General features: G+C 42.8%; 1 protein-coding gene across 1 annotated transcript; it reads left to right on the top strand.

Moving 5' to 3' along the window:
- The first annotated feature begins 3,300 nt into the window (after window positions 1–3,300).
- On the top strand, window positions 3,301–12,683 carry LOC130694636 (uncharacterized). The gene is made up of 7 exons (XM_057517714.2): window positions 3,301–3,508; window positions 4,774–4,920; window positions 5,532–5,684; window positions 5,834–5,986; window positions 7,356–7,579; window positions 9,113–9,704; window positions 11,464–12,683. Exons 1-7 carry the CDS (start codon window positions 3,410–3,412, stop codon window positions 12,088–12,090), a joined length of 1,995 nt encoding a protein of 664 aa, XP_057373697.1. The 5' UTR covers window positions 3,301–3,409; the 3' UTR covers window positions 12,091–12,683.
- The last annotated feature ends 155 nt before the right edge of the window (window positions 12,684–12,838 follow it).

Below are 12,838 nucleotides of genomic sequence, written 5' to 3'. Positions count from 1 at the left end.
CGTGACACGTAGGAAGTTGATAGCTTTTTTTTCGTGAGCGTGACCACAGCAATGAACAAATCGAGTACCGTAACGAAGCGATCAACCGTAATCCCCCCTCTCTTTAAAAAAAAATTTAATTAAATGTGTGCATTTATTAGATTACAAACGGACGTGAAGAAAATGGTCCAACAATCGAATGGGTGTTGTTCGCTTGTGACACAGATATATATATATATATATATACAGCACCCGATTTCAGATGCTGTTGCTCGTGTGTCCTTGTTAGCCAAACACACACACAAAAAATGAAGAAAAATACCCCGCCCGTCTCGCTGGTGTAATCATTTGGCCGCGCAGCGTGAGTGGCGGGGAAAGTCGTGCGCACGCGAACGAAAAGAGGAGGGTAGGAAGAGGAGAGAGAGAGACGAAGAGTTTGGAAAAAAAGAAAAAGGCCCAGTCTGGAGGCAACCACCGACTCGACTGGTTCTTCCACACACCTGACGCCATTTTGCATTTGTCTTTGGTTCGCGATTCAAATGAAGAGAAACACGCGCGAAGTCATGTCTATTTAAATTTTTGGCGCCTTTTTTTTTTGTTTTGTTTTGGGGGGAGGGGTTTAAGCAAAAGAAAAATTCGTCTGCAATTGTTTTGGTTATCTTTTGTTAAAGAAAAAAAAAGGAAGTTTCAATGGATCCGTGGATGATTGCCCTGGTCGTGATTTTCATCTTGTCCTTTCTGACGGTTGTGGCGTGCATCATTCATCATTTCTTTTTCGACGATCATTGATCGATCATTTCCCCTCCCCCCCCCCTTTTTTTTTCTTTTGTTTTTCGTTTCAGTGTTGATGTGTGGTCACGCCCCCTCGATACACAAAATATCAATTTTTAAGGGTTTTTTTTGGTGTCAATTTTATTAAAATTTTTTTTATTATTACCAAGTGTTGCATCCGGTAACCGGAAAACCCTAAAATTCCTTTTCTTTTTTCCTTCTCTTATCATTAGCTGTGCATATCATAAAAAAAAGGAATTTATTTTTGACGTTGTGACACTTTGGTTTTGCCCTCGTGTCTGTGCTCTCTGTCGAGTGTGTGCGTTTCAGTGCGAGGGGAAAATGCCAGCCGTCAACACTCTGGTAAGTGATTGCTCTTGAAATCTAGTTAAGAAACGTGCTTTTTAGACGGGGAAAAAATAGTTTACATTATTAAGGCAGGAAATGTACAATTTAAAAACGAATTTTGTTTTCTTTTCCCCCCTAAAAAAAGTAAGCACAGCAGACGACGTTTTATCTGTGTGTTGGGGGGGGGGGGAGGCTATTTCGCAATTCATTGCAAGTACTTGAAAACAAAAAATGGATGACGTCGTCATTTATTTTGTTAGGCTGCCAATATTGTTGTTGAAGTTCTTAGCCATAAATGGCTCGTTCGTGATTGTTACCTTCTGTTATTTTTAAAACTTCCATCTTGTTGTTCTTTTCGTACAAATGACCAAATTTGGAATGCAAGGTTTCCCCCCTCCCCTGCCGGCACCTAACAACATTTATCGATATCAAACGTAGTTTTTGTTTTTCTAAAAACGATCATATCGATCAAACGTTTTGGCGGGATTTCGTTGTCCAGGACGATGTTTTGCTGCAAAGGCCAGTCGTGTTCGTGGACGAAGAAAACATCAAGTTTGTGCTCGCGTTATTGACCGACGCAATCATCTCTCGTGCCTAGTGACCTGGACGTTTTTTTTTTCACCCTATCGTTAGATTGATCACGTCAATCTATAGACCAGATGCTTTTAGATCAAATCGTTGAAGCAAAGAAGTCCTCTTTCGAGATTGACCAAGCAGAAAGAGTTTCCCCGAGGCATTGCAGCCATGCGACCGCACCCCCGTCTCGCTTTGATGGTTTTCCTTATCAAGTAACTTGATCGAGCAAAGCTGAACTCGCCTCGGCCTCTCTCTTACTTAATTTCTTTTTTTTTTGTGAGAAAAAAGGTACAAAAACACATTACGTTTTCTCTTTTCTTTTTGTTTTCCTTATCTGCGATTGGCGTTTCAGTCGATTGCTCGTTCATTACTGCTGTTCTGACGCACACACGGTATGCAATTAGATCGATAAAATGAAAATAAGTAACGGGGAGTGTTAGACGGGACACGCAATGTTAACATTTTTCAATTCGTCCTTAAAAAAAAATGCAAAAAAGATTTGCATAACAACAGAATCGAACCCGAGATTCTTTTGTTGCCGTTTATTGATTGGCTTCTTTACTGTTGTTTGTTCTCCCATCTCTTTCAACGCACACACACGATCCTTGAAGCATTATTTTGTTTCTTTTCTTTTTTCGTGAATCATCGGTTGAACGACCTCCTTGTCGGCTTGGATTCTCCTCTTTTATTATTGCAAAGCTCCTCTAAGTACATCACCAATATGAATAGCATTTGGGTGGGGGGCGGAGCGGAGCTCTATAAAGCTCTTCATCCATTGATTGTCTCCTTTAGACTTGATCCTATCCCCATCTTCGACTCTGATTGTTTTTCTCTCCCCCCCTTCTTTTTCTTTTTGTTAGGTACTTAGAGTTTAATAGATGGAAGGCATCCGTCAAATGTGACGGCCGTATTTATTTATATGGATGGATCGTACTTACACCTATCGCGAGTCAAAAGAAGGGCAAACAACGAGCCTAATAACGAGTACCGCTTGCGTGTGTTGTCGAAAGACGGGGTTCTTCGGGGGGTGTGAAGAAAAAAAAAACACACGCACACATAAAAAACATTTTTATTTTCAGCCCACCCCTGCCCTCTAAAAAAAAAAAAAACAACAACAACAACAACATTCTTTCTCTTTCGTTTGGGCTGGGAGCAGGTCTACTGGCCGGAAAGCAAAAAGAAGAAGAAGAGGGTGGATGTTACAGTAGCGGGCGGGATAAGGGCAAAGAGCCCTCCCTCCTCCAAAAAAAAAAAAAAAAAAAAAAAAAAGGCTATACAGACGACATCTGCTTCCTGGATCCTTCCGCCGTTGTGTGTCGTTAAGAGTTGGGTTGCCTCCTCCTCCGTCACCTGCCTTCACTCGCTCTCTCTCTGCTTGTCTCGAGCTGATTTGTTTGTTTCCAGCCACAAACGGCAGCCATCAGGGACTTGTAAAAAAAAAAAAAAAAAAAAGAGAGGCAACCGAAACCAGCTCCCTTGGCGGAGGAGAGAGCGTGAGCATTTTCACCGCAGATAGAGATAGGAAAAAAAAAAAAGAAGAAAGGGAGAGCGAGAAAGGAGAAAGACACACACACACGCGTTTACGTGTACATCAGTCGCGAGCTGATCGTCAAGACTTGCGCAAGTTTTTTTGTTTTTTTGTATCTCTCTTGGACCGGTGCTCGTGATTTTTGAAACGTGAAAAAAAAAAAAAATTGCGTGTTTTTAAATTTTGCGACTGGCCATTTTGATCATCATGGAAGACGTGGCTGTTCAAGCGCGGACGCATCACGCCATCGGACGTCAGTGGAAATCTCGTTCCGTTCTGCTTCTACCCAATTTCGCCCGAGATAAAGTAAAAAATGTTATCTTTGACGTCACTACAGTCTAGCGTGTTTCTTTTTTTTTTTTTTATATATATATTGCGAGCGAGAAAAAAAAAAGACAAGCGGGAGGTGTGCGTTTATTAGAGGGGCGCCGTTGTTTGGTACGACCGCGGGAATACGAGAAGAACGGCCGTTATTTTTTTGCGATCGTTCACGACAAGTCCACGGTTTAACGGGGGGGAAAAAATAGACCGGACTGTGCCGGCCTATTACATTAAAAAAAAAAAAAAAAGTAAAGATTTATGATTGAAATGACCTTTTTTTTATCCCGATTTCCGGCTTCCGTTCTTTTAAAAGCTGCCGTGATGTACAATTGAACTGTCTAAAATCATTCAATTGTGCAAGTCCACTTAATTTTTACACTGAAAAAAATCAATTAAAATTAAATGGGAATTTAAAATACATTCCTTTCGGGAGTGGGGATGGGAACATGTGCACACGTAACGTGCTCCGGTAACAGTCATTTTCTTCCTTCAAAAGAATGTCAACTATTTCCAGTTTTTTTTGCCCATTTTTTTTGTTTTTTTTTGTTACCCTGTTCTACATCACTGTCTGTCGCTATTTTCGTTTTTCTTTTTCCTTATCCCCACCTCCCCCCCTTCTGAAATAGATTTTTTTTTTTTTTGAACGCGATGGGGCACAGGGTCCACCGTTCGTCGCTTTCTCATTTAGGTTCGTGAATATCTCTCTTGGTTGGCGTTCCGGAATGATTTGAAAAAACGCGCGTTCGCTCGCTTCCTTCTTCTTCTGTACCCGCGTTCGAAATGCAGCCAACCCCTCCCTAACTTCCTGTTTCTTTTTTTTTTTTTTCATCCGTATCTCTGAAACATATTTTTACGTGAGCGTGTGTGTTTCTCTGGCGTTTTCTCATCATCGGAGGGACCGACGGAATGTCGGCCATCTTCTCATTTCCTTTTGGAGTTTAGCGATGCGTAGTCTTTTCTAGACACAGTGAGAGGACATCATTCGACAATCACCCGACGTGTTCTATTTTGCCAAGAAAAAAAAAAAAAAGAGGGGCGCCAGTGTTGTAGTCTAGTTTTCGAAAATGGCGTCATTTTCAGATGGGCTCCTTGCAACTAGGACGCCATAAACCTCTCTCCCCCCCCTTTTTTTTTTAAAATATATTCATTGAACTATGTGTGTCTTGATTGATTGCCCTACGGCATTATTAGCGCATTTTTTTTTTTTTTTTTTTGGAATTGAATTAACATTATTTTATTGCATTTTTTAGCCTCCGCCCGTGGCTCCCGGGCCGGTCGTTCAACACGACGGGCCTCTTATGCAGCTGAGCGGCAAAGGACTCTTGGCACCGGGATCATGGAAACGACGCTATTGCGTCCTAGACGGACGTCGACTTTATTACTATCAGCTCAAGGAGGTACGTCATGTTTTTCTTTTTCCTAATAAAAAGTAGAGACTCTTCATTGTTGCAACACCTCTTATAGGATTTTTTTTTTTTGTTTCGGGTAAAATGAAAAGAGTAAAAGGTGATGATGCAATCGGGACGGGCAAGACCCCTCGAGTACAATGTTTGACTTCCGCTTTATTTTTTTATTTTGTTTTTGGAGGGAGCTGCTAACCTTTTTTGGAACATCGTCAGCTGCGTGTGCGTTAGAAATGGGGGAAGTTGTATAGAAATCATCACCTTACTTGCGTTTGGGCACGCGGGAATTTAAAAAAAAAAAACCGGCGTTTTACATTTGAAAAAAAAAAGAAAATATGTGGGGAAAGTTGAATGACGACAAACGGGTTGTTACCCCCTGCCCAGATTAAAGTGCCAAAAATTGAAATTATTTAGTAGGAAAAATGTTTAGTCTACATTTGGGGGGGAAACTGGTTCCAGTTTTGCGATCAATTGATCTACTTTCCTGCTCCGAAGAATGGACTTGCGCATATTTAAGAATCTCTATTTTAAAATAAAAGAAAAAGAAATGAGTTTTGATTGGGTTTGGCAAAACAATCTCTTTTTCTCTTTCCCCTCCATTTAAGGAAAATCAGGGTCATCAGCATTACCGCGACAAGACAAGTCACTACGTCGACCTGGATGGCTACGACATTTGTGAAGAAGCCAAAGGCATCAAAACCGCTTCCAATGTTCTGGTCATCAGCTCGTCCGAGATTGAAAAATCTTTCTTCGACACGGTAATAGATGATTTTTTTTTCTTCTTTTAATTTTAAAAAATCTCATGTTTTTTTTTACAAGAGTTCCAGCAGGGCCATAGATGGTCATATTCCAGCCACCAAAGCTCACCTTTTTCTTTTTATGTGTGTGTGCGTTCACACCCGTGTAGGGGCGTCTGTACCTGTCGGCCGAGACTGCCAAAGAAATGAACGAGTGGATCAGCCAGATCCGGTCGGCCATGACGACCCTGCGGGACGGCCAAAACAGTCAGCCTGCCAAAAACTTCAAAAGCCAACCATCATCTGATGTATCGACGACCGAGGTGAGCAAATTCTTCAGTTCTCTTCGAATAACTGGTCGTAGTAAGTGCTGGGCAGATGAGCCGGATGACCGGTCCGCACGGACATTTTTTTTTTTTTCTCATTTTTTAAAAGAGACACGATCCTTTTGCATAATCGTGCGTTAGGTTTTTTTTCTTTTTCTTTAGTAGTTACGTGCGCACACACCCGTCCTTAATGTCTTTGATGACGTCATCATGTGCTCGTGATAGGCAGGCGCGTGATGGGGTGTCGCAGATGCTGGTTTTTTTTTCAAATCGATCTTTAATTGATTATCAGATTCAGCGCAATTGCAGGCCGTCGGTCATTAAGCTGATGCGTTCATTCTCTCCCCTCTTTTTTTGGAACTAAATAAAGCGCTAGGATGTTGTCTGAAGGATAAATTAGAAAAGAGGGGCTTTCACCGATCGTTAATCGATATCGGCAAACTATCGACCTATCCTACCCCGCGGATAAGACTTGATGGAATTAAGAAGAAAACATTTGAGCAAAACTTCGGGTCCCAGATCGATGAAGACAAAACAAATAGATTTTGTTTCAAAGGGTCGATGTGTACCTAGCAAGAAAGGGATTCCCTGTGTAAACTCGAAGGTCTACATCTCTTATTCGCAATATGCTTCCATCTATGATAGAAGGAAATCTAAATCGATATATTTCATTTTTTTTTCTAATACGACCTTCCCTTCAGCCCCATAGATTTACCCTGCCTCCGTCGTGAGATTTATCCCGCAACCCCCTCACACACATACACACATACAGACGACTCTGTATGTGTACAAATACATGGGGCTATTATTATATGGAAGCGGGCTCGGATCGTTCGGGTTGGGGGGTGAAAGAAACTATTGAAAGCCGGTGGCGTCGATCGATTTCAATGCTGTGCGTTCGCAAAAGACAGATGTGAAACTATTGGGTGGAAAAATAATAATAAACCTCCGAGAAAAGTCAAAGAGATAAGGTACATACAACAATAACAATGAACGGCCAGTACTGAAGAAATTGATGATGCGACCAAAGATCTATCGCCGTGCTCAATTTTCCAATCAGCTACAAACAGGGGAAAAAAATGATCCACAATGAAAAGCTTTTAGATTTTTTTTTTATATCCCCCCCCCCAAAAAAAAAAAAAAGAAAAAGGGATTTCCAATAATCCCTGGAACAAATTTCATCGAGTTGACGTTATCATCATGCGACCCGTTCAGGCCGCCCTATGACATTTTTGTTTACCCATTTTTTTTTATCACCTATTTTATGACTTTGAAAATTCACTATCTTTTTAAAGGTTAATCGCATAGAGAATGTGTTGCTTTAACTCAAATGTATTCGAATTTTTTTTTTTTTTAATTTTTCCAGCAGATAAAGGCGAACGAAGCGGACGCTTCCATTTCGCTAGTCAATGCCGGAGAGCATTTGGATTGCATGACGAAACAAAGAGCCAAAGGGCCGACTGGACGCCGATTGCCGCGTCAGGCTAAATCGCGGCTCCACCCGACGGACGCGGTCCAGCAACCGCAGCAGCGCAGCGAGAGCCTACCGCGTTTGGAACTGCAAGCGGCTGATGCGGCCAGCAACATCAGGTTGAGTCACATCAAGCACGCCACAATCATAGCCGACAATCGTTTGATCAATCGCATGATGGAATTGGACAGCGTTGATGAATCGCCGGCTCTCGTTGATGATCCGTCGGCCGTCTGCCATCCTCCGGCGGCGGACGATGACAGCAAACAAACGGTGCCCGATCATTCGGCGTTCGATCAGTCTTGGTTCCTCGTCAGCGCTAGAGCGTCCGTCTCGACGGACGTCTCGCCCCAATTAATGGCCGCTGGTGCGGAACAATGCGACGATGCCATTGTATCGAAGGCCGGCGTTCACAACCCGACGCCCGTCGTCCCTCCTAGACCTAACAATCGATACTGGAATTGCATTTTTCTTTAAATCAATCATTTCTGTTTGCTTTTGTTTTGTTTGTTTTTTAACTCATTTTTCTTTTCCCACCTGCCCCGGTGCCACGTTTTTATGAATTTTTGCTAGCGTCTTTATATTAGTTCTGACTTGACATTGTGATCCTAGTTTTTTTTTTTTGTTTGTTTGTTGTGTCTTCTTATATAGTCCACTAATCCAGTGTAATTTGAAGCATGTACTTTTGCTGCAAGTTTTCTTTTTCTTTTTATTATTTTTTAATGCATTTGTGCCAACATACGCCGTTGTGTGGAATGTGCAATTAGATGTACGTAATATCTTAGACGGCATGACGTGTTTCCCCCCTTCTCATAACTTCTCAACCTTTGTTCCCTGTTTTTTCTTTTTATTGGCCACGCCTTGTCTGGCACTCTCCGTCTTGTATGAGATGTTCCTCGTGTGTTGTCCGTAATTTGATTTTGCGCAAGTTTTCGGGTACAACACAATGCACGCGCTTCAATTAACTGGCAACCCCCTTAATGAACGCGAGCTGCTCTTCAGATGCCAATCTCATGTCAATTCATCAAACGGCGATGTAAACACGCAGGGCCAAAATCAATGCGCCGTAGAAACTCGCCTGACGGCAAGAATGCCATCCTTCGGCATCTCCTTGTGATGCTCGCAGAATTGCCGAGGAACAAATAGGACGGGAGTTTCGAATGGCCCGGGATTTTCTATCTCGTATTAAAACGTCTCTCTCTCTCTCTCTCTCGAAATGCCAATCAATACCTGAAAGGGAAGGTCGTGAGTGGAGGGAAAGAGAGACGTGAAGGCGATTGGTGTGCAAGTCTGCACGCGGGAGGAAGGCAGCCATCGATTGCAATCAATGAAGCCTCTCACGAATGGCAAGAGACACATACTCTTCGTTGGCATCCGTATTGACATTGGGATATCCCCTCCAGCATTTTTCTTTTTTTTACTCTTCCCTTCATCTCAGTCTCATTATATTCCGCCTTCTGCCAGTTGCCATGGCAACCGTTTCAAAAAATAATTATTTTCTTACGACAGGAAATGGCCACGGATGAATTAGCATCCAGTGCTGTGTGTAATTCAATTCGCAGTGAAATGAAGACGTGTGCATCTTCCAATAATCGATACAATCTAATAATCAATCGATATCTCTTTTTTCAATTATTTTTTTTTTTTTTTAGAAGCAGCCAGCCGGCCAGGGGACGCGTTAGCCAGCAACATAATCGCTCGTTTGACACGGGCCAGCAGAACAAGAGAGCCGCAGCCTACGCCTACAGTTCGAGCGACGACAGTTTGAACATGTCGTTTGCTCAGCCGACCGATCAGCACGAGGACGATGAGACGGTGGAGACGCTGTGCGAGATTCCGGCCATCCATCACTCGTCCAGCACTCCGTCTCTCGCTTGCCACCCGTCGTTTGGCCAATTGGCCGCTCACAATCACTGGATGAGCATCGGATCTAGCAGCTCGACTCCACGGCCCGTCTCGTCCGGCAAACGGCGATCCGTTCAGCCTTACAGCTGCGGAAGTACCAGCGCCGATGACCCGCCCGGCCTACAGCACCAATACCAGCTCTTGCTCCAACAGACGGCCGCCATCAAAACAACACTCTGCGGACTGGAGGCGGATTTCGGAGCGTCGCGACGCGATATGGGCTGGCTACAGGAGAACTTGACAACAGTCCAGAGCGCCGCCGGAAGCGTATCGGACAAAGTCATCAAAATGCAGTCGCAGGTGGTCAACATGGAGCGTCAGATCAACGGAGCCGTCAAGGTTAATTCAGGCAGACAATAATTTTATACAAATTGAAAATGAATAATTAATCCGCTTTTGAACTAACATCCCAAGGCGATTTATTGACGACTTCTTCTCTCCCCCCCTCCCCCTTTTTTGTCTGGACATTCTTGCCAAATCGAATCATGTTTTTCTTCTTTTTTTCGTGTTTCATTTGTTTTTGGTTTTTTTTTTCCTCACCCTCCCCGCTCTTTCTTCCCCCATTTTTGGCCCAGTGTGTACGTGTCTTTCTCCACACAGGCACACCCGTTTGCCACTAACGACTGTTGATTTAGTGTGTATGTGTGTGTGAGCGTATGTCTAACCCTAGTGTCTGATTAACCCTAATGCCAGACAACAAGAGTCAGCTGTGTCCCAACGAAACCCACCACGCCCATTTTCTTCAGGAAAAGCGGATAGTGTGTCAGTGAGATGTTTGCATGTTTTGTTTTTTTTTGCTTTTCTCTTTAATGGCGGTGATTAGTTTCCATTTTGTTTTTTGTGTGTTTCCACAGAGAGGATAAAGGAGCGGTGGGAATGGTAAGCAAAACTAGAATCTTCCCTTAAGTTTACAAGTAAAGATTTGAAAGAAACAGCGACAGAGCGAATCCTTCCTGCTAATTATTCCGATGACATATCACCTCTCATCAGGTTTATTTCAATCATCTATTTTCAATCGTCATTTGTTTTCGAGGGAGGGACATATACGTCAAAAGCAGACGATGTCAATTTCTTCTGTCTTACCCGCGTCGTCTGCTTGCGATTCTTAAAAAAAAATGGAATTCATTCATTTCGAAGTAACAAAAAAGAAAAAAGCCAACATATTCCCCCCTCTTCAAAATTCAAAGACTCTCTTTTCAATGATTCACGAGGATTTCAAGACGTTATTCCACTACACTTGAACTTTCGATATTTTGCGGAGCACTTTATAAAACCCGGCTAAGCCTACAGCAAAAAGACGTCAGCTGGGCACATTCTCCAACGAACAACGAATCAATAACGGAGCGTATAGGATCCCAATTGTTTCATCCCTCATTTCTCGACATGTAGAACAATCGTTTTTTTCTGTTGAATTCGTCCCCGGGAGTGTTTTAAAATATCCCAGTGGCGATTGTTTGTCTTCGATCCCAAGCCGTTTATGACGATTTCGTGTTCTTATCCATTTGCCGTACGCACTCAGACCGCATTTGCGAACGTGCCGTGTAAGTACCAAGTCCGGACAGGTCTCGTGAAAGTAGGCACGTTCTCTCTCTCTCTCTCTCTCTCTTTCTCTCTGCTTATCAGATTGTACGTATATGGCGTGTAGCACCGGCTGTTCTTTTTTTTTCGCTGTTCGTGGCCATCACGATCGAATAATATCTGCCACGCTAACTTGTCTGTATAAGGCACGCAGAACACGAAAAAAAAAGGGGAGTGAATTTTATTGTGATGACGTCATGAGCTGCTGGTGCTTGTGTTTTTCGGTTTTAACATCCATATCGTTGCATGTTGTAGTTTGAAAGTGGCAAAAAAAAACTAACAAAAATGAAGAGGAATATGTTCATAACAAGAAAGAATTATGTGGACCTCTTTAAAAAAAAAAAAAATGAAACTAACAAATTTCTTGTTTTCTTTTTTTTTTATCTTTGACTAACACGCACGCTAACCAATCGATACACGTCTATTCCGACATATCATGTCGATGCGATAACACGATTACGACATTAAAGCTAATATCATTGTAATCAGAGGATGATATTCGAAGACGTTATTTCATTAGGAAGCGCAGCAGTTGCAGCAGAGGGCCAATGAAGCGCTGAAATCGGCGTCGGACGCCGAGCGCGACTTCCGGCGACTGGAAAATGACTGCCAATCGTTGCTGAGTCAGCTCCGTCAACAGCAGTCGGATTCACTGCTGGCAGATCCGCTTTGTCTCAGTCCGATGACGCCTCATCCGCCCGGTATGATGATGATGAGCTTCCAGCAGCAGGCTGGACTGACAGCGGATACGAGTGGACATCATTTCTCTTCCCAACGGCCGGCTGCCGGCAAACTGCCGCCTTTGGCGCCCGTTCCTCAACTTCATATCCCGCCCACATTCGATTTCGCTGCCCTGTTAACCAAATCTGCGCCTATGGGATTGCCGGCGTGCGAACTAGCACCAGCAAAGATGAAGTCCTCCTTCCGCAGCGAAGGTGTCAATAAGAACGGAAACAAATCGATTTCATTCGGGCCGACCACGACGTATGCGACTTCCCCTACAACTGATCCCGACGATGTTGCCCTGCCTGCTGCTACGAGCACATTGAAGACTAAAACGCGAAAGAAGGGCAGTAATGGCCCGTCGTTTGTTCTACCGACGTCGGATTTTAATCAAAATTCACCACATTCTATGACGACATCCTAGAACCGGCGATTTCGATTCAGTTTTTGACCATAGGCCTCAACCATTATTTTTGTTTTAACTTTTTGAGAGACTGATGTGTTTAGCTAATCCAAGGAAAAATTCCCGGTGGATTCTATTTCAAGGTGTCCATTGTGACAAGTATGCTAATAGGGGAAAAGGGTCTGAAAAGAATAACAGGTGAACCTATTTGGGAGGTTCCCGCGTATGCGATTGCTATATAATATGACAATGTTTTTCTGGCAGAATTTATAATCTAAATTTCAACTGGTTTTCACACTTTTGGTATAACATCGACTAATTCCAAATTTCAGTTCCAGCAACAACGTTCTTCCAATCGACTTTATTTATTTATTTTATTTTGGTCCATCTCCCATTCTTTTAGTTCGAATTATTAAAGTGTTGTTTTTTTTTGGGCGTTTTTAATGTTACATTTTTGATTTGCTTTTTTTCAGTTTTGTTTTTGCAGTTAGCAATAAATAGGATAAATTTCATCGGAAGCTGCTTATACATTTTATTTTGCGTTCGTGTCGTCTGCTCCTCGTGTGGTGTCGTGCTGCCCTTTTGTGGTTGTCAAATACACAACTTGGTCTGAACTGGATTTGATGCTGTGGTGAAAGTAATTTTTTGTTTCGTTTCTAAATGCGTCATTGCCACCACAAGTAATTGGCAAACAGAAAAAAATGGAAAAGGAAAAAAAAACATCTGCAAAAAATTGTATATTTTGACGTACGGCTGACGCCGTAAGAGA

The sequence above is a fragment of the Daphnia carinata genome, chromosome 4, assembly GCF_022539665.2.
Source record: "Daphnia carinata strain CSIRO-1 chromosome 4, CSIRO_AGI_Dcar_HiC_V3, whole genome shotgun sequence".
NCBI classification, from domain to species: domain Eukaryota; kingdom Metazoa; phylum Arthropoda; class Branchiopoda; order Diplostraca; family Daphniidae; genus Daphnia; species Daphnia carinata.
The sequence above is the reverse complement of the archived record's forward strand: the minus strand, read 5'-3'. Positions and strand labels throughout refer to the sequence as shown.